The sequence below is a fragment of the Aotus nancymaae genome, unplaced genomic scaffold (assembly GCF_030222135.1).
Source record: "Aotus nancymaae isolate 86718 unplaced genomic scaffold, 86718_ANA_hifiasm-v0.15.2.pri h1tg000031l, whole genome shotgun sequence".
NCBI classification, from domain to species: domain Eukaryota; kingdom Metazoa; phylum Chordata; class Mammalia; order Primates; family Aotidae; genus Aotus; species Aotus nancymaae.
This window is the reverse complement of record NW_026988444.1, coordinates 1,087,850-1,110,592: the sequence shown is the minus strand read 5'-3', so window position 1 is coordinate 1,110,592 and position 22,743 is coordinate 1,087,850. Positions and strand designations below refer to the sequence as shown.

The 22,743-nt window shown below is 47.1% G+C and overlaps 1 protein-coding gene across 9 annotated transcripts in view; it reads right to left on the bottom strand.

Moving 5' to 3' along the window:
- The window catches only part of AGAP1 (ArfGAP with GTPase domain, ankyrin repeat and PH domain 1), a 631,299-nt gene that overhangs the window by 309,732 nt on the left and 298,824 nt on the right, over positions 1-22,743 (bottom strand). For all 9 annotated transcript variants that reach the window (XM_064383385.1, XM_064383377.1, XM_064383379.1 and 6 more), the window contains 3 exons: positions 21,519-21,646; positions 19,884-20,039; positions 12,296-12,388 (listed from right to left, as the gene is read on the bottom strand). In XM_064383385.1, the coding sequence (XP_064239455.1) occupies positions 12,296-12,388; positions 19,884-20,039; positions 21,519-21,646 (377 nt within the window). The remainder of the gene's footprint in view (positions 1-12,295; positions 12,389-19,883; positions 20,040-21,518; positions 21,647-22,743) is intronic.

Below are 22,743 nucleotides of genomic sequence, written 5' to 3'. Positions count from 1 at the left end.
TCGAACAAATAAAATCTGTTTTGGTGAAGAAAAGACATTTCACACTAGTAACCTATGCTACCTAGTATTACTACCACCGGCAACTTCTCTACCACCTTCCCTCCCTGCTGTGTAAACAGTGGAGGAGAAAGAACACGTCTCGGCGCGTGTGCCATCAGGAAGCATGTGGGAAAGGAGACGTGAAGGATGCACACGTCTATACCACAGGGAAGACAGAAGCAAGATCCCAAGACCAGACAGGCATCGGAGGAGAGAGGAGGGAAGAGAACACATCTCATCGGTTTTCCTGGAACAGAAGGCATCTAACACAGGCATGGATGGGAAGATCTTCATGAGCACAGATTAAAGGGGCTGGTACCAACCAAAGCTGAGAGCCATTTACGTGTGAGGCAAGAAAGAAAAGAAGTCCTAAGTGACTCCATGTGCCTAGAAAGGGGAGCTCAAAGTATGGCTCCTGGATTAGCAGCATCAGCATCACCTGAGGACATAGAAATACAATTTCCTGCCAAGTGTGGTGGCTCACGCCTATAATCCCAGCACTTTGGGAGGCAGAGGCAGGTGGATTGCCTGAGCTCCGGAGTTTCAGACCAGCTTGGGCAACATGGCAAAATCCTGTCTCTATAAAAAGTACAAAAAATTAGCCAGGTGTGGTGGTACGCACTTGTAGTCCCAGCGACTCAGGGGGCTGAGGCACAAGGATTGACTCAACATGGGAGGCAAAGGTTGCAGTGGGCTGAGATTGTACCATTTCACTCCAGCCTGGGCGACAGAGCAGACTCTGTCTCCAAAAAAAAAAAGACATACAATTTCCTAATACTCAACTCAGGCAACTTCCGGGCCCACAGAGACTCTGATGAACACTGGAGCTCAAGAGCCTCATTTGATCCAGGCGCCAGGGAGTGCAGACTCTGCAGGACAACCTCACATAAAACAGCCTGCCTTGCTGGTGTCCCACCAGGAAAGTACACTGTGTACTTGATGCTTGATCTTGCATAGAAGACGACCGTGGGCTGGGCGTGGTGGCTCATGCCTCTAATCCCAGCACTTTGGGAGGACAAGGCAGGTGGATCACCTGAGGTCAGGAGTTTGAGACCAGCCTGACACGGTGAAATACCATTTCTACTAAAAATACAAAACTTAACTGGTCATGGTGGCACATGTCTGTAATCCCAGCTACTCGGGAGGCTGAGGCAGGAGAATTACTTGAACCCCACGAGGCGGAGGTTGCAGGGAGGAGAAGGTTGCAGTAAGTCAAGATTGTGCCACTGAACTCCAGCCTGGGTGACAGAGCGAGATTCCGTCTCAAAAAACAAACAAACAATAGAAACAAAAAAAGATGGTCATGGTGAGCACAGACAGCATCGGGGGAAAATGCAAGAGCACAGGCTTTTCTAGAATGTTCCACAGAGGACTCCTGGATTTGAATCCTAGCTCTTCCGCTCACTCGGAGTATGTAACATTGGTCGAGTGAGTGGAAGAGATGGGATTCAAATCCAGGAGTCCTCTGTGGAACAGAATAGCAAGTTGCATCTTAGGTTGGTGGAGAATTAAATGAGGTCCTATGATGAAGTATCTAATGTAATGTGCAATATGTACTCAGATTATAACTGCCAGCATTCTTATTACAAATCTCAACAATAATAACTTGGTTGATTCTGATGAGTTTCTAAGCAGAAGGAAAGGTTAGGGAGTAAATATCGCAGGGAGCAGACCGGACTGAACAGGCAGGACTAGACTCAGGATGGCCCCAAGATGTTAATAGTATTTTGAAACCTTTCTGTTTTCAACAGTCTGCAAACATTAATTATAATACCAGGTATTTTATAGACAATGTCTAACTAGGAACACATTTCCCAAACTAACAAACTCTTCTTTTTTTTGAGACAGAGTCTCACTTTGTTGCCCAGGCTGAGTGCAGTGGTGTGATATCGGCTCACTCATCAAGCGACTGTCCTGTCTCAGCCTCCGAGTAGTTGAAATTACAGGCATGTGCCACCACAGCTGGCTAATTTTTGTATTTTTAGTAGAGACGGGGTTTCGCCATACTGGCCAGGCTGGTCTTGAACTCCTGGCCTCAAGTGATCCGCCTGCCTCAGCCTCCCAAAGTGCTGGGATTACAGGCATGAAGCATCACACCCAACCTAAAACTAACAAATTCTTCTATGCCCTATTTTCTAATATTTACATTTCTATATATTTAATTATAGCTGTCAGCTTTGGTACCAAGGAAAGAGTGTTTCTGGTTTCAAAACTTGGCCATCAGTGCGTCAGTTAAAAATAAATTCAAAAGGAAAAAGTGTTTTTGCTACTCAAAATGATCTGATAAAAATGTCACTGTCTGATGACTTTCCTGAAAAGCCTCAAAAGAGGACTGTGAAGATGTCTTAAGATGCCACCTTCTTTAGAACGTGTGGAGCCAAAGGCTCTGGGGCAGGCAACAAGGAGAGCCATGTCATCCGCGGGCGGGTGAGGGAGAGCCACGCCGTCACCAGGCTGGAGGGGGTGGGTGAGGGAGAGCCACAACGTTGTCACCAGGCTGGAGGGGGCGGGTTAGGAAGAGCCACAACGCTGTCGCCAGGCTGGAGGGGGCGGGTGAGGGAGAGCCACAACGTTGTCACCAGGCTGGAGGGGGCGGGTGAGGGACAGCCACAACGCTGTCACCAGGCTGGAGGGGGCGGGTGAGGGACAGCCACAACGCTGTCACCAGGCTGGAGGGGGCGGGTGAGAGAGAACCACAACGCCATCAGGCTGGAGGGGGCGGGTGAGAGAGAACCACAATGCCATCACCAGGCTGGAGGGGGCGGGTGAGGGAGAGCCACAACGCCATCAGGCTGGAGCGCGCGTCTTGGGACAGAGTGCACAGCCTGGGCCTTCCTGACCATCTCTGGGAAAACGTGTCTGGTCTAAGAGCCATGCCAAGTGTCATACGGAGTTCCACGGCTGCTGTTTCTAACAAAACATGAAATTCTGACAGTCAGTGATTCCCTCTGGCAGGAGAGGTGCTTGTTTGCCTGTCAAATTCTCTATTCACAAAGAACAAAACTCAGCTTGGGAGAGGTCTTACTCCACAGTCCAAGTTCCTAAATGAGGAGAAAAGTGCTATCAGGAACTGTTAAACAAATACTGCAGGACTGGAGTAAGACTTCAATGATACGATTTCCTCGGGCGTCTCGGTCTCGGTAGACATCTGTTTTTTTGGTTTGTTTTTCTTTTTGAGATGGAGATCAAAAAAGGAGTGCAGTGGCACGATCTTGGCTCACAGCAACCTCCATCTCCTGGGTTCAAGCAATTTTCACACCTCGGCCTCCCGAGTAGCTGGGATTTTAAGTGCACACCATCATGCGTGGCTAATTTTTGTATTTTTAGTAGAGATGGGGTTTTGCCATGTTGGCCAGACTGGTCTTGAACTCCTGGCCTCAAGTGATCCACTCACCTCAGTCTCTCAAAGTGCTAGGATTACAGGTGTGAGCCACCTCACTCAGCTGGTAGACAACTGTTTCTATGTAGTATTTGCAAATGGGCAAAGACTGTGGGAAGTAGGCACAGCTACCCGTCACATGTGGGGATTTTAACCTTTAAGGTGAAAGGCCTCCTAAGTCTAACCTGGGGTCTCTGCACTCCTGCTGTGTCTTTCTTTCCGTGATGAAGTAAGGATACGGCCATCTTTTATACCTGGGAGAAAATAACCAAAACACAGAGCACCACAGCCACTGTCAAGGTGACCAGTGACACAACTGACGGACAGTGGGCACCTGCTCAGCCAACACGCTTTTCCTGAACATTCCCAGCTGCAGGCCCAACGTTTGCCCGCAGCCCCGAGGAGCCACCTCTGTGAGGGAAAGCAGCTTTGGTTTTCAAAACCAACCGGCAGGAGGTCTCCCATGGACGGGATGGAAAGGCCTTAACAGCTGTAAAATGCATTGCACAGAGTGAGAGCTACACACCCTTAGGAGGATTCACTCCAGCAACAGTCTTCTTTCAAATGACAATAGTTTACCACAACTTAGGAGAGTTTCAATGGAAACCCTCATAGGACTGTGAACCTCTTAAGTTTCCTATCTAATGTATACAGCCTCTTAATAAGTTTTTCTTTTTCATTCTCAAATATGTTGGTTAGAAGAAGAGTGGGCTTACCTTGTATCACCAGGAAGGCCTAAACTAGGACATTACCGCTGGAAAGAACACGGCAGATGGCCCTGGGTCAGAGCTCAGCTCCCCTCTACCTAGCTGTGTGTTACAGGCTGAAATGTGACCCCCAAAATGTGCAAGTTGAAGCCCTGACCTCAGTGGGACTGTATCTGGAAACAAGTACCTTAAAGGGGTCTAAAAGGTTAAATGAGGTCATACAGATGGGGCCTGGATTCAATGGGACTGGCATCATTATAGGACAAAGAGACACCAGGTGTGTGCCCAGAGTCCAGGCCATGGGAGGACACAGCAAGAAGGCAACAGGCTCAAGCCAAGGAGCGGCCTCTTGGTTTCAGCCCGCTGCCTCTTTGCTGGCAACAGAAGCTGGCTCTGCCTGGGCCTCCGCTTGGACCTCCAGCCTCTAGAACCGAGAGAGCAACTGCTGTTGATGCCGCCCAGGCTGCGGGATTTCATTAAGGCCGTCCTGGGGACTCAGGCACTGTGTGGTGCTGCCGGGCACGCCCCACTGTCTCCCCAAGCCTTCATGCTCCCATATGGGAAGGGGGACCATGGCACTTCCTAGGGAAGAGGGACAGTCGTAGAAAGCTCTAACACAGGGCACTGGGGAAGTGGTCAATAAACGCTGGTTACCGCCGTTACTCTGGCACATTAGAACCCCCAACATCTCAAATCCTATGGGGACAGAGTAAGAAGTGGAGGGAGGTCTGCTCTGTGCAGCCACAAGTCTCTAACCTGCCACACTGCTCCTACTACCGACGCAGGGAAATCAACCCACCTCTGCAGGGCAGCTAGAGTCCTTGGCAAGCAGACACCTGGGGCGTTTACTCCCTCCCCACTTCCTCCCGAACCCCACCGTCCACAGATCTGCTCTCTGCCTCCCTCCTGTTCTGCCACCACCTACTGTGTGTCCCAGTCCAGTGAGATTGTCCCCACCTCCATTTCCCTGTCTTTCCCTCACCCGCACCTAACTCAGTAGAATTCACCATTCCTTGGTGTGACACCCGTCCACTTGCATTGGGGGTCATGGGATGGGATCGTCAGTATACATCTGGGCTCAGCCTGGGCTGCAGATGCCTTCTGCCTCCTCCAGCCCTAGCCGGGGACCCAGGGCATGTCATACAACGACCAGGGCACAACTGTTATAAGTTGTCAAATGTGATACGAAATAATTCCAGAAAAAAAGTATCTGTTGATTCATCAAGACAAAAACAAGTTCTGGCCAACATTAGCTTTGAGAATCTCTCCTCTACTTGTAGGAGTTTCTATTTCTGAGCTCACAGGGAATTGGATTTCACCAGCATTGTTCAACTTTTAATGAAAATAAACATTATTCTGCTGAAACAAATCACTTAGATATTATCCTGGTGATATGGGAGGTGGGCAGGGAAGTGCTGGGTCGAGAAGGGTGGGCTCCCTGGCAAGAGCTCTGTTTTCATGTCCAAATGCTGCATCTTCCGAGACCACCCTGGCCCGCCACGCCCCCCATCCTGTGCCTATTTAAAATGCCGAGACCCTACCAGGCATACACACAAGTGGCTGGACATCGAGAGGAGCACACGGGCAGAAGAACACCCCGACAGACTCTGGCAGGCCATCGACGGCAGAACGATGTGGATGACACACGATTCAGCTGGGCATGGTAGGAGGAGAGTCCGGCTGCTGAGTGGCCAGACTCCAGGGGAAGACCACCTTCCCACTCCATCCCCATTCTGGCTCCCATCCATCTGCTGAGAGCTACTTCTACCACTCAATAAAACCTTGCATTCATTCTCCAAGCCCACATGGGATCCAATTTCTCCAATTCGCTAAGGCAAGACCCTGGGATATAGAAACCCTCCATCCTTGCAATAAGGCAGAAGGTCTAACTGAGCTGATCAACACAAGCCGCCTGTGGACAGCCAAACCCAAGTGCACACCCTAACACAGGCGCACTGGGGCTGCAGGAGCTGTAAACGCTCAGCTCTAGATAATACTGTGGGGTTGGAGCCCACGCTCCCCACAATCTGCTGGGTTGCATGCTCCCTCTCGGGGTTGGAGCTGGGGGGCGCCAAAGAAGTGAGCCACATCCCCATCACATGCCTGCAAGGGGAATAAAGGAACTTTTCCTGTTGCACCAGCTCCTGGCTAATGGATACACAGAGGACACAGCAAGTCTTAAAATTAACTTCCATCGTTGGGAATGACATTCTGTTTGCATGGCTGTTGGTAGTGTACACGCGCCTCGGCTACACTACTTCCCAACACCCTCATGCAGTGCTCACCACCCAGGGAAGTACTATTTTCAACTACTTTGCAGATTTGTGTATAAATGATGGATTTTGTGTTTTGGCCAAAGTAATTCAAACAAACATTCTGCCCATCTTGTAAGGAACGTACTGTTACCCACCTACATTGCCAAAAGGGCGGGGATGTAGGGGAGGGTGTGCCCGATACACCCAAAGACGGATGACTGTCATTTTATGTGTAGGCACCGAGAGACTCTGGACTGTTCTGGCAATGACAATATAACTGACAAGTCAAAATAAAAGCACTGATACAGCACCTGGCCCGTTAAATTAATGATCGTCATTGGGCCGGGTCTGTTGTGAACAGGGTCCAATGTGGGACTCTCAGGGAGCTGTTCACCCAAGTGAGCTCAATTAGCTTTCAGGGCATGGGAGTTCATGTCAGTAAATTATCTGCTTCTGGGGAGCAAAACGGGCCCCGATGCCAAGGCAGAGCTGCTTTGCCACGTGGGCGAGCATCGTATGTTTGGCAAGTCTCTCGCTCACCTTGGTTCCTCACTGGTTGGGCTTAATAAATGTTGAGCCAACCTCCTGTAAACCTCTGCCTGCAGAACTCCTCTCTCCACGCCCCTGAAGGGCACGGCCATGCCTCTCCATCTCTGCCGACCTCTGTCAAGTTTCAGCATGGTCTTCACATTTGTTTCCTCCATGAAAGCAGCACACGACGGCGAGGCAGTCAACCAACTGGCTCCGACCAGTGTCAAAGTTTCAGGAGCTGTTAACGCGGGCGTCATTAGGCTGCTTTCATTCTGCCCACGCCACACAATACACCCCTCGTGTTGATCCTAGGTACCAGACAACACAGGTCGGTGGCCTGCGGCAGGCCGGACGAGGGGATTAACTCCAGAGGTTCCTTTCACTTAATTGACAATTGCCTCTTTCTACTCAACTGAGAATCAAAAACACGCACGGCTTCAAAACAGTTCACAGGCCCGATGGCAGGTGCGGTGGGCTTGCTCCAGGCAGGCCGGCTCTTCCTCTGACAGCTTGGGAAGGCTTTTCCCGCGGCTTCAGATGGCTGCTGGAAAATGACTGCTGTCACAGCTGACTCCCTGGAGGCGGCCATGACATCAGGGTTCAAGGTCAAAATTAAGACTTAAAAAAAAAACTGTTATGAGGAATGTTGTTCCTTTGGTGCATTCACTGAGAGTCACAAAAGGGAGTCTGTCCAATGGAGTGTCCCCCGCATCGCCCCGCAGCCCCAAGAACTGAGAAACAGCGCCTTGGTGGGCACCTCAGAGGAAGGACCAGCGTGGGGGCCTGCAAGAAAAGGACCCCCAGCACGTGACCACTGCAGTTATTATCAGGGCTGTCGCCTCCCGACGCACACCTCTCTGCCCACCTTTCTTCAATGCAAGCAGACATCTGCTTCTCTCAAAACGTCAGCCAGTTGACCAAATAAACACAAAACTTCCTAAAGTTGTAGGCAGTGTTTTTCCCACAAATCTCTAAGAGCTTTCTGTGAGTCCCGCTAGCACTTAAATCCTTAACCACAAAACCACGAGCTCCAGACACCCTGGCCAAAGCTGAGCCAGGCCGGGGCGGCCCCTCTGAGGGGTCTGCATGACTGGCTGGGGTGGTCCCATGGCCTGAGGTACAGAGCATGCCCCGCACACTTTGTGTATTTCTCATTGCTAACTAACCCCAGGAATGCCAATCCCCTGAAGGTCCAAGCACGAACCAGCGACGGGAATAACGGCTAAATACAGTTGGCCTGTCTGGAGAGGGAGGAAAAGACTCCAAGTGGAAGCATGATAAGGCAAAGACGGTCTCTTCTGTTCTTTTTTGTTCTCTGAAACCTCATGGGACAAAACATCATCTCAAAAGGTGCAGTGAGGAGATTCTGCGTGTTCACACCAAATAAAAATAACGCGCTTCCAATTGTGTCAACGTGACGAGATAAACTGACCAAGATTTCCAAAAAAATCCAATCCTTCTAGTGGATGCTGCCCAGTGCAAGGCAAGACCTGAAGGGCTTCTGCAGCCTCAACATCGCAGTCAGGAGGGGATGGCCAGTCTCTCCGGCCAGGGCTGTGCGAAGGGCAGGGAGGAGGCCAAGGCTTACGGCGGTGTATCTGTACTCAAATATAGAGATTAAAAAATGCTAAAGAGAAAGAAAGAAAGGAGCGCACACAGCTGCCGTCCCCCAAACAGACCTCCCATCTGCCACCCACGATTTGCATGTCACCTTCTCCGGGCTCATTTGTACTTCATTAACTGCCATTGACTTAACAAGATTTATGCAAATGGCACCATAGGAGCTCCCTAACTCCCACTGCAATCAAGTGATTATGTATGTACAACTCTCCACAGCAATGAAAAATTAATACGTGACAAGCCCACTTGCCGCTGAGCCGGGCCTCTGGCTTTTATTTTTCTTGCTTTGCCTTTTAATTTTTGCTCGAAAAGACCTTATCTTATTAGTAAAAAGAAGAAACCGAAGTCTCTGAACCAATCTCCTCCAAGACCCCAGAAAGGACAAAAAAAGAAGCAGACCCAGGTATACAAGAAATGAAGTTACATTCCAGAAACTAAGTCATTTTCCTGACGGGGAATCTTTAATTGGGAGAAGAAAGAGAAACTCGTTGACCATCATGATTCGGCTAGCTCCCACACGTCGGCGGGGGTGGCTGGCTTAGAGTGAAGGAGGTACCAGATGGAAGTGAAAGGGGTTAACATAAGCCACTGAACATGTCCAATCTGTAAAATCAGGGGTTAGGTTGCAGACAGTGTTGAAGGCTGCCTTGCCTGGGTCCTAAACCATCCATTGTAAGACTCTTGTCAGGGGGAAGAAGTCTCTGCATTAGCAATTCCATGCAGGTTGCTGAGGTTCTAAAGCGATTCCTCTGCCATTGGGCAAAGGTCCATTAGCAGGTGTGTAAGGCTTCGATCACGTAGATGGAGTCTTTCACATGGGCTGAGCCCTAAGACAAAGTTCTCTGAAGCTGGGAGAAGAGAACACGTTTGCGGCATACACGGTAAGGCCGGGAACGGAGAGACCCCTCCCACCCGGAGAAGGCTGAGCACGGCTGTGTCATCCCTGGAGAAACATGTTGCTGCAGGCAGTCTTAGAAGTTTCTTTACACAGTCATTAGATATTTCTGTCTGAGGTCGGGTTCGCTTATTTAATTTAAAACATGTAACTTTGCTTCCTGAGCTTTCTGAAGGCTTTTCATCAATGGGCAGTGGAAAGAGTGCAGACACGGGGGCAGAGAGGCCTGGTCCAAATCCTCGGACCTCTTCCCAGCTGCCTGGTCTAGGGCCCTCCCTCCCTCTGTGTTTAAAATAAGGAGATCGCAGCTACCACAACTGTGGCGATGCTGAGGATTAAATGGGATGCCGTATGCACAGCACTTACATAATAAGCGCTCATTTAATTGTTCATTTATTCAACAAATAAATCGGCTGACTTTCTAGAATATGCCCATCAGGCTCCATCCCCCGCAATCCTCTCATTTCATTTCCACGCTGAAGTCATCACACCAGGAGGGTCAGGAATTCAGGCTACCTGGAGTGATCTATGTTCCTTTAGAAACATGGGCACACACAGGGATGTGAGATAAATCGATACCACCGTCTGCAAACCCACATCAATCCACCCAATGCACACAGAGGCTTTGACAAGGGTGCCCTGAACATGACTAATTTAAAAATCCAGTTTTGCTAACATTTAAAAATTCTCTGTGGAACCTCCACATCTAGCTGCTTCAAGGGCTTCAGACATCATCCAGTTCCCCATTTTACAGATGAGGCACCCGAGGCCTGAGGAGCCGGCCACGGGAGGGAGCTGTCTGTGGCAGTGCGAGGCGGGCAACTGGGATGGACAAGGAGCTCCCTGTGCCAAGGAGTCACCGGGAAATCAGACCATGATTTAGATTTCAACGAGATTACTTTGAACATTCACAATCGAAAGGCTTCCAAGGACTGGATAATACTCATTTTACGCTTGATGGTCAACTCCAATCTGCACACATATTGAAAAGCTAGCTTGCAAAGCTAGCCCCCTCCACAGATGAGCAGGGTACAAATTGAATGAAGGTTCCAATTATACCGGGGGCCCGCCTGGCTCCGCACAGACGGACTCCTGCCAGGCTGGTGAGCACTCCCACCCAAATCAACCACAGACAGGCATTAAGGAAATGGCCTATTATTAAGTTTTAATACTCCCCAGTTTATGAAAAAGAAAATAATATGTTAAATGATTTTTATAATTCCAGTTGAAAAAGGTTATCAATGGCATAAAAATTACACATGAAAATTAGCTTATGCAGATTTAGGTTATAAATAAATGCACCAAGAAAGAATACACACCTATGTGCATAGCCCTCTAAAGAACCCGTTTTATAGTGGAACCACCACCCACCGTCAAAGCGGAAGGCTCTGTGGTTGCTGCTGTCTATGAATATATGGAGGGAAGAGAATTTCTCCTAAAGGTGCCCCGTGCCAAACCACACATTCGCAGCCTGGTAGCTGAACGTGTCTCTTACACAGATGCATGAGGACCTCGGTGACTGCCTGCAGGCCTCCTCTTTCTCTGCCTGGCAAAGGCAGGACCCTACGAGGCAGGAAGTAGAACGCTTGCTCCCAGGCAGGGTCGGTGATGCTGCTGGCAGAGGTGTGGTTTTTGCAATAGTTCCTGAGCTCCTTGGGAAACTGTGGACTCCCTCCTCTGGTCTCACCCAAGATGCCACGGCCCTATTTAACCCCTTCCTCTCCCACGGCTTCACAATGACACTGCCCGGCCCCTCTCTAAGGTTCATTCCTATTTGCTTCAAACGGATGAAACCTGCATCACCAAAATAATCCAACTCCCTTTGGGGAAAGACTCTACTTTTTTTAAGGGCAGCCAGTGTCTACACAGTTCCTAAGGGATTAGTGACGCTATGTAGGTGCCCGCAGGGGAGAAGAGAGCAAAGCAGTGAGCTGGACCAGAGGTGCACGTGGTCTCAGGCCCCGTGCCTGAGAGGCGGAGCCATTCCCCTGCCCACAGAGGCTTTTGCTCAAGGATGCACTCTAAATCAATTGGCTTTCTTTAACAAACCAAACGATGACATTTCCAGAAGCAACTGTGTGGGGTTCAACTCTATTTTTATTCTCCTTGGGAATCGAACCACAATCTACGTCACACGTGAACTCCAGGGCTTTTTTTTTTTAACTGGAGACATAAAGTGATTTAGAATCTGGTTTCTGGGCTAATGAAACCCTGTTCCAGGCTAGCAACATAGGCCAAAACAAATGCTTGAATTCAAGTCCTGTTGTGTAATGAGGAAGTTTAATTAAGGCCCCACATTACAGCTGTAAATGTTCCTTTATATAATAAGGTCTAAATGAAACTGAACCTAATCAAAGTTACAATTCCTTCATTAGCAAATTACAAACAAGAGCGCACAGCTGACACACCGGCTATGATTATCACAACTAATTGCCTCGTTGCAAACCAGCCTGAAACAGTGTTCAGATGTCCGTCTGTGAGAGCAAATTAGGGCCACGTCGGGCTGTTCCTGTGATCACAAGGGGCTCTTGTAGGCGATCTGAGTTACTCCTGTTGCCCGGCGGCCCGCGGCCCAATCAAAGCCGCGCTACAAAGGCAGCCTTTGAAGACTCTCAGCCTGGAAACGCACTCCATATGCAGGCGGGCAGCCCGTACTTCATTAGGTCTGTTGTCTCCGTTCCCTCTTCTCATTCTAATGATCCCATTTGAATACACACAGGAACTCTGCTAATTGATGTCAAGTGAGAGACTTCTACATTCATCAACAGAGCACATAAGACAGACCTTGGCGCGTGCACCGGCATCATCTCCGGGCAGACCTGAGGTGTGTCTCTGGTGACAGGGAGGAGAGGATGGGGACGCTGCTCACCTGTTTAATTGGGATGGCTCTGCCGCTCCCGATGCTGTCCGCACGGCTCTCTAGGCCTTTCTTCTCTTTGTCTGGGTCGCTCCCTTTCCGAGACTGCAAGGCAAAAGGAAAGTTGGCATCTGGGTAAGGGCTGTGGTTCACAGACAGGGCTCTGCCCATTTGTAGAATTCCTGCCAATACACATTTAGAAAACACTCATGATCTATGTGAGCACACAGACATGTCTGACAAGCTAAGTAGTTCATCTCCACTGACTCATCATTTTAAAGAGGATCGTCTAAACTTTCCCCCGGACTTTTCCACTGCAAAATTGCCTTTTAATTCTTTTCTTAGAAGTTCAAAATTCAATTACTAGGAACCAATGGGCCATACAGGAGAGTTACACCCAACAGAAAAACACATTCGAAAGCCGCAGTTAACACAGCCGAGGAAAAAAGCACTGCTCAATATTTATTTGGAAAATCTACATAAACATACGTATTTAATTAATGTTTGAATGATTTAAAAATTCTGTTAACTAGTCAGCTGTGTGACTTTACGGCACACCCTTGATTAGTATCACGGTGCAGCTGACATTTCCTTTTATTGCTTCTGGATGGTTGGAAAATGGCAAATTTGAAGTTAAGCTAATGGACAATACCACAAAAAATAACGAAGGGAAAGAAACCCCTGAAAACAGCCTTTTGACAAAAGGTCAGTATTTGGGAAATAATGAATGGCTTCGTCCGCCAAGATCCTGAGTCAATTATCTCCGAGGCATTGCTGACGTGCTATGAACGACCGAGTCAGCTGGCACCAAGAGGGAAGGGTGACGACCTTTAACCCAGGGAAGCCCCAACCGAAAGCGCACCGTGACTTGGGGAAAACCGAAGGAGCTCCACCGTCTCCGTCTCGTCTCTCGATGGCATGAGGAAGTGTGAGCACAATGATTTTCTGACAGATTTATTTTATTATGAGAGAAAGATCGGAGACTCGTCCTCCTTAATAACTGTGCTGACAAGTGACAACTTCACTCCATTACTTTTCAATGGGAACATTACTCACGCAATATTGAAAATGGAGAAACATTTTCATGTGCTTTTCAAATCTGAGATGATATATGAAATGAACAGACTTTGTGGTGTCCACTGCTACAAGGAAAAGCTAATGGAATCCAGGTTCAAAGGGATGCGAGATGGAACAGCTGATTTTAAAAATACACACATTAAAAGGGACAATGTCATGGGTCATAATAAAAACAAGGGCTGATGGGACACGTTCAGGATTCCAGCAGAGGCTGCTACCAAATTAAGGAGGAGGACAAGGAGTACAGTTCCCACGATGGAGACTCAGATCTAGCACTTCAAAGCTAGCTACTCTTCTGGGTAGCTGTGCTCATTAGGAAACATGCTTCTCAAATGGTGAGAAGAGCTGATGTTTATTGAACACCTACTATGTGCCAAGCCCTGTGCACTTGTATCCCTTAGGAGGGTAGAGATCTACCTTAGGAGGGTAGAATGAGATGACAAGGAATGTATCAAGCAACAGACAGAAAGTTGCAGAAGAATATATGACATAAGGTATAACCTTTGGGGCCAGAAGGAAAATAGAGATATTTATTAATTCCTTGTCAAGTTAAGGGCTCATTTTTCTCTTTAATTAATTCTCAACAATGTAGAGTAAGAGCTACACAATAGCCTTAAATTCTTTTATCCACATCCCAGTCGATGAGAAAGCTGGCTCCTGAGGTTCCTAGTTTGAAAATAAATTTCAAATCATACAGTATTAAATTTTTTTTTAGTTAACAAAGAATATTTAAGAGTACTTTGGGAATTTTACAATTTCTAAATTTCTAAATTTGGAAATCCATCTTCATTATTCTCCATTAACCAGAATAATTAACAAAACAAACATTAAAAAATTAACATCTTCCTCAAGGCAGCACATCTGTCCCCCCAGCCACTCCATTCTCAGAGCAGAATTTCAGTTTCCACTTGAAATGGGAAGAAAGAGCTGAATGCACTGCTGTAAACACCTTAGAACATGAACTGGAAAGAAGTAAACTCAGCATCTGATCACGCACTCTGAGATAAAAGAGACTGAAACCTCACTAAGACTTCAGGGCAAAAAGAAAACAAAAATTTCCTGACAGCTTTAACAATTTGCTGGAGACAGTGAAAAAACTACAATTTCCAGGAAAGAACAGTGGCCAGCTGTGAGGCAAGAGTCTGCTGCACCTGAGCCCCACAACTACCCAGCCTACATCACGCTGTATCTGTAAAGTTGAAATCCGACAACCAGACTAAAACAAATCCAATGGACACAGACACCACAGCACATACAAATTCCCAGTGAAGTCTCCCTTCTCTGCCAACTGGGGAGACTTCATCACATCCTTCCGTGATGCTGGAACGGCTCCGAGGAATCATCAGACACAGGGCAGCCCTCAGCACCCACCGCGTCTGCCAGGAGTGACCCTGCCCTGCATCCAGCCTGCTGCACACCTCCAGAAATGTCACAAGAGCAGATCACACCCATCCCAGAAGGGCTGCAGATTTAAAGTCAATGCACAGCAAGCCACCATAGTGACTGCTTGGCCTCCAACAAACACTCAATGCAGAGGAAAGAAAGGCTGAGGAAATCCAGTTGTCACCTGCTTCTTTACAAAAATGTTTAACTCCCCCTGATGTGGTGAAGGAAGCTATGAGGGACACCCCCATCAACTACCTGCCTACAGAGAGAAGAGCATCACTGCCAAGAGCATCCGTATCAAACAGAAACCTGCTTTCCCCCTTTCAACCAGTGGCTACGTCAGCGGCGGCTGGAACACACTATGGGAGGTACCCAGGAGCACCTTCTCTGCAAAAACAACGAAATGCCATTCAAGCAATTCTATTCACACTATGAATTTTGCTGCCTTATTTTTTTATACCAAGTTTCTGAGCTGGGCAACGTATATTCACAATCTTTAGTTCCTGGGTATGCTTGGCTCTGTTTAATGGTATCAGCATTATATGGTAAGCTTTGAAAAAATATCACATAAATGACATCGTTATTATAAAGCTTGAAAATGGACAAAGCAATGCAATGTATGGTTTCAGGACTCATACTGGAGCAAGTTTACAGCATAGACACAGATAATATATATCAAATTCAGGTTAGTGCTGATCCCTGGGCAGAGAGGCAGGAGAAATGCATTCTGGAGGCACATGGAGCGAGCTGCAACTTTTACCTATGATTTGCTTATTTCTTGCAGGAGCAGCGTGGCAGAAAAGGGCTTGTATCTGATGATGTATGTGGTGGGTACACATGTGTTTTTTATTTCTGTATGTTTGAAAAATTTTTCTAATAAAACATTTTAGCCACATGTAAACTAGGACCACTAAACTAACTGCTCTAAGAACACATATTACCAAACCAGGGATTAAATGGACACAGTCTTTTAATGTTTGTTTTCTTCAGTGATTTCTTTTTCAGAAATAAGTGAAATAAAATATAACTTAGTGTTTGATCAGTAAAGTATAATTCCTACTGCAAATGTAACATATAATTTGCTACTACTGCAGAGATTTTGTTTGTACTATTTTGTAAAAAAGTGTAATTCATTTTGTTTAAAAACTGTCTATAAATATATGCAAACAAACATCTGGGAGCACAAAATGTTAGCCCAGAGCAGTACATTACAGTCTACTTTATGAAAGAGATAAGAATGCTGTCGGAAAAATGATGCGTGTACTACTTAATTACCTATGGCCTCTTTATGACGTTCTAATAAATAAGGGGGACAGTGCCCCTGCAGCTGGCTGTTACAATCCCAGGCTGCACGGATTCTGATTCACTAAGATCGTCTGCATACCATACATCTGTCCTCCGACTAGACACTTCCAAATAAATGCCCATTTTGGCAGTTTACGCCTAGAATTACCAACAACTGCCAGGGATGAAGAGTCTATTAAATTTTACGTATTTAAAAGTAGAAGAAAACTGGTAATGATAAAAATTTAATTTCTTAATCGCTACGATTTCAAAATTAATTTGCCTTCTTTTCATTCCTTGGATGACACTGACATCTAGTGGAGTTACTATTTCCAGGATCTTCAACTTAAGAATACACCATGTACATCATCATCATCACCACCATCACCATCATCACCACCATCAGCACCACCACCACATCATCACCACCACCACCATCACCGTCACCACCATCACTACCATCATCATCACCACCATCACCACCACATCATCACCATGACCACCATCACCATCATCATCACCACCACCACCACCACCACCATCACCATCATCACCACCACATCATCACCATCACCATCATCACTACCACTATCATCACCATCATCATCACCATCATCACCACCATTACATCATCACCACCACATCATCACCACCACCATCACCATCATCACTACCACTATTACCATCATCACCACCATTATCATCACCATCATCACTACCATCACCATCATCACCACCATCATTTTGTTCAATGTCAAACCCAGTGAGGACCAATACATGAGTCTCTGCCTGGAATTTTCACCATCCTTTCCTTAAATGCCACAATGCAAACCTATTGCAGTGGTAGCTTCTTTTCTGACTCCAAATTTCTATTCCCACTAATGCCAGTGGGGCAGCTGGATTCAATTTCTGATCTGATCTCAAATTTGTTTTTCAAGATTAAGGAGAAAGAGAACACACACTGGTAACACCTAGACCCATAGGCAGGCCATTATTACTACACGACACATTAATGGTGAAATAATGAATGGTGATTTTTGGTCACTGTAACAGTGAGCTTTTACTGGCTTCTGCATTGCACCTGCCGTGCCTGGCCTCTTCATGGACGCCTGTCAGTGCACCTGCGTGTCTGCAGCGTGAATCCACAGGAACAAGGCCCCTTCAGCTCTCAGTTCTGTCCTCTCCTCCTAGTGTGCAGAGCCCCTTCTCCTTCACCCTAAACCGCTTTCCCTTGAATATGGGTTGACTCTGGCAGTGAGTCTTCCTCCCAGACACTGAGCAAAACCAGGGCTGTGCAGAGAGCAGATGTTAAGTCAGTATTTATTAACTGAGCTGCTATTTTGATTCTCTTGGCTTAACGTGTTCTCTTCCCTAAGTCACCTGGGGTTGTCAGTTACCCAGTGGGATACTACTTTCTGGCACACTCCAGTTCCAGGGCTTATAAAGGAAGGGGATGGGAAGGTACTGATATTCTCCTTATAAATATTCCCATTTTTAAAGATACTTTGTGGTTTTAAAATTTCTCTCCTTAGAAGACAAAGCAAAGTCGACAAGCAGTAAATGTAGCCCTCAGAAGGCGTCTGGGAATGAGTGCTCGCCCCGCTCCACTCCCTTAACAGAGACACAGAAGGTGTTCTCGACCACCAGGATGACGAGCCCGCCCCTCCTCCAGGGCACAGGCCGCCTGCCCACAGCCCACCCTCTCTCAGTCCAGCTGCATCTCTGGCGATTGGTTTCTCCAGCCACCGAGTCACTGCGCAGCCTGCTCTGGGAGGAAACACGTCAACCCAGAGCCCCCCAGCCTGGGTGTAGAGAGGGGCTGCAGTGGTCGATGGAGCTGGGAAGCAGCTATTTAGGTGACTGCTGCTGTTCTTGGTGTGTCTGAAGAAACTGTCCAATAAAACATCTTATCCACGTACTAATTTAAGCATGAGAGATACTCACCTGTATTTTGCAGAAACCTAAATACCCACCCCCCAATCTATCGCATATGCCTGACACTATCGGGAATCATTTTATAGCATCAACGGTAGCAAGAAAATAATGGAAGCAATGCCACCAGGTCTCTTCTGTCTCCTCCAGGAAGTCTTCCCGGCAGCCCCAAGTACTATGGTTTCCAGCTGAGAGAGGTCAGGTAATTTGCCTAAGGTCAAACATCCGTCAGCAGTGGAAGCCAGGGTCTGAGCCTGGTCGGTCTGATCAGTCCTCATCCTGCTGCCCAGCAGTGGCCTCTGTGGGAGCTGATCTGGCGCAAGGCACCCAGCGAAGGCAAGGGGAGGCTGGGGAGGAGGAGGTGTGTGCTGTTGGCAACCGCTTCCACAGTCATGAGTACCCACTGAGAGACTGCCTCAGATATGTGGCAGAGAGACAAGGGATCTCCCAGATGTGGCAGGAGCCGCAATATGACATCAAGTTCCTCTTCACAAAGGGGCAGCAAATCAGACTCCCAGTCACCCCTATAGAGTCTTCCTTTAATCCAATAGGACATATTCAGCTTTGCATCTGGGTCAGCAGTTATCAACCAAAACTACAAGTGAGATGGTTTAAACCAGGACACCACCGACCCGTGGGGCTGGGCATTCCCTGCTGCGAGGGCCGATCTGTGCGCTGCAGAATGCTCTGCAGCACCCTCGGTGCTACCCAGGACTAGACGTCTGCAGTACCTCACCTTCCCACTCTCATACTCCTGTTGGAACAGCCTGAAGTTTCTCCAGAAACTGCCAAATGTCCTTGGAGAGCAAAACTACCCAGCTTGAGGCCCAATATTTAAAAAGCATATACTTGTCATGCACAGAGGTGATCCAGGGAGAGAGTGTTCTCCTCAAGTCAAAGGGCTTCAGTCACCTGACAGCAGCTATGCCTGGAGTTTGGGGCTCAACTGCGTAGACTCCAGATTGATTGGTAATGTCTGCTATGCACAGGGAAGAGAGGAAGGTAGCATTTTTGTCTCCTCTGTAGTTCAGGGATTCTTTGCATCTTAATCACCTAGGGAGTTTTTAAGTACTAAACATGCTGGCTGTGCACTATGGCTCATGCCTGTAATCCCAGCACTTCAGGAGGCCAAGATGGAAGGATGGCTTGAGCCCAGGAGTTCAAGATTATCCTGGGCAACACAATAAGACTCCAGCTCTTAAAAAAAAAAAAATAGCCACATATAGTGGTGCGTGCCTGTGGTCCCAGCGACTCAGAAGGCTGAAGTGGGAGGATTTGAGGACTGAACCACTGCACTCCAGTCTAGGCAGCAGAGTAAGACCCTGTCTCAAAAGGGAAAAAAAAGGAAGTACACATGCCTGAGTGCACCCACAGATGATGGATTTATCGATCTGAACCCAGATATCTCATCTCTGCTTTGAACATGCTCTACAGAAAAAAGACCAAGTGGAAAGCCTCATGGCAATGAGCCTCCAGAAGGCATCTCCCCGTCCCCCGCCTCCATCCCGAGGCACCCCAGCAGCAGCAGAAGAGGGCCTGTGGACCGTAACAGCTTATGTATCATCTGAATGGTTAGAGACACACATATCTGGGAATCTTGGCAGAGTTTTGCCATCTCTTTGTATCCAGTGTGACATGTCTTTAGCTGGAGCCACAGGGTAACAAGTGCCTTTATACACACCCACAGCTCTTCATTTCTGACATACAAATCTGTACCCGTCCACACCAAGAAACTCCCATTCTACTCGACATCCAAATCTTTGCTTCTCATAATTTTCTTAGTGTTCCACAGAAATCAACGCTATTCACATTGATATAGTTGAGATTCTACAAATACCATTGAACCATGTGGCAACCAGGTTTATGTTAATGGACACTCTTCGGAATCGCACTCAAATCTCTACCCAGGGTCGACACTCACGGTGAACAGGTTGGACCGGCGCTTGGACTGCTTGCGAACGGGCGTGGGCGTGTTGGCAGTGGGAGGAACGTCGATCCGAAGTTCCTTCTGGCTGGTGCTGGGAGTCGATGGAACGGAGGAGGAATAGTCACTTAAACTCCCACCGCCATTACTTGTCTGAAATGATTAAAACCCAAGGTTTTACTAACAACACTCAGGAACCCAAGGTCTCCACTGAAGCAAGGTCATAACCAACAAGTTAGCATGAACCCCATGGAAGGGACGTGTGAGATAGGCTGACTTGAGTTTACGGCTTTGCCAGGTCTATCAGCATCAAGGCTACGGAGTCTCATCCTGGAATATGCCAATCATCTTTCTCAGTAGTGTCTTCTAAGAAAAGCAACAGAAGAAAAAGAAGTCTCTTTCATTTAACTTAAAAGATTTCTGAGAGTTCAAATTTGATGGTTTTCTCTTTCCTCTGAAAATGAAAGGGGTTGTTTAAATGGATTCTATGGTTCCTCCAATGCTCTAGATCAGTAACCACAACTAACATTCTGAAAATGACACCTGGAAAATCTGAGTGTTCTTGAAAAATATTTCAAGACTCACAGAAAATTAAACATAGCAAGTGAAGACATGTTTTTTTTGAGACAGGGTCTCACTCTGTCACCCAGGCTGGAGTGCAATGGCCTAATCACACTCAGTGCAGCCTAGATCTTCTCCTGAGCACAGGTGATCCTCCCACCTCAGCCTCCCAAGTAGCTGAGACCACAGGCACAGGCCACCACACCCAGCTAATTTTTCTATTTTTTATAGATATAGAAATGTAGTTCTGCCATGTTGCCCAGGCTGGTCTTGAACTACTGAGCTCAAGCAATCTGCTCGCCTTGAGCTCCCAAAGTGCTGGAATTACGGGCATGAGCCACTCAGCCCAGCCAACACTGACACTCATGACTGTACCTTTCCAGGCTGTGACAATACGTGCCATAATTTACTGGCTTCCCACGCAAACTGAAAGTGTAACACCAAACCTTTTCACCATATCCTTAAAAAAAAAAAGTGCCAACGGAATGCCTGCCCAAGAAATGTAATCAGAAAGCAAGCACAGGCGAAAACAAAGCCACTGTTTCCTTAAGAGGTTTTTGGTTGGGTTCTTCAAAGTGACAATTATTTCGTTTGCTTCCAAGTAAATAATTTTGCAAAATGTTGTTATGGAAAGATAGCGGTGTCTATGGGACCTAAGGGAGATGGTAATTACAACTGAATGCCGCTACCAAATTTAAGGATAAAGCGAGATTGGCCATTAAGATTCACTCAGAACTGTTCAACCTATAAGCAGACGAGGACCACGACCAGACAAGGGTGGTTTAAATCACCAGCGAGGACCGCAGCACACACCTCCCGCCACCCCCGGGCCAGCATGCCTCATAACACAGGCAGCATGAAGACAGAAAACATTAAAGAATGATTCCCATAAAAATCACTTGGCCACAGCAGTTTCTAAGAAAATGTTAAGTCAATTACAACATGCTGTTACTTATAAAGTTGAAAAGAAAAAAAAAAAATCAACCTTAGCATTGGCTGGGAACACCGTTTGCACGTTCTCTTTGCTGCTAAGGTGTCTTTCAGTCCGACTTCTCACATCACCCAACGTACCTGGCTGATGTGCACGGCGGACACCTGGGCCGAACAGACGGAGGAATGGCTGGGAGAATTGGGGAGCGACTTGCAGGGGCCTATGGACAGCTGCTGCTTCTTCCTCGTTGCAACAATCTTCTGGGCAACTGGTGGGCACACAGACAAAAAGAAATCCATGTGAATCAGTTTCCAGATTCAGGAACAGAGCAGAGATCATCAGCTTGTCGTCAAAATCTGTTATTTCCTTCTTTCAGGGTAAAAGCATTCCTGGTTTTTCACTGAGCACAAGACAATCACAATAAATACGACATTTTCCAAAGTCTCCTCCCAACCCCCGCCCCGGCATCAGCTGAACATGGCCAGGTACACAAGCTCCGGCTGGCGGGATGAGAGCAGAAGGATCACGGGGCAGCTTTCAGGGATCTTCCCAGAGAGCTTCCCTTTGCCCACATTCTATGTTTTTCCTACTTGATGCCTGAAATGCACAAATGTTACATAGCCTCTGCAGCGTCGTGGAACACAAGGTGACACTGGGAACGGAAGCCACATGGGAGAGAGATGGAGCCAGACTATGACTCCGGTCCCCTGACTCAACAAGGGCCTCAGCAGCCCTGCACAGACCACCTCAGAGGAATGGGAAGCAAAAAAAATACAACTAATCTCATTTAAGTTATTCTAATAAAATGATCTTTTTTCCAGTTACTTGGAACAAAAATAATCCTAAATGAGGCAGGGCAATTTAACCAAACCTCTTGGAAAGACAAAAATCTTTTCTATTTTCCCCAAAGCCTAAAGCACTCTTTATATATATATAATATTATACATTATATATTATATATACATTATATACATATATTATATATGTATAATATTATATAATACATATAATATATATTTTACTGCATTTTAGGTTGGGGACATGTGAAGAACATGCAAGATTGTTGCATACGTACATACATGGCAATGTGGTTTGCTGCCTTCCTCTCCATCACCTATATCTGGCATTTCTCCCCATGTTATCCTTTCCCAACTCCCACCCGCTGCTGTTCCTCCCCTAGTTCCCGGCCACAGATCTCACTGTGTGATGCTCCCCTCCCTGTGTGCATGTGTTCTCATTGCTCAACACCCACCTATGAGTGAGAACAGCTATCATATAGAATTATACTCGAGGACATGTAATTATATCAAAGACCTTTTTAATTTAAATATATGACTGAACACATTGGAAGTTTATCTTAATCAA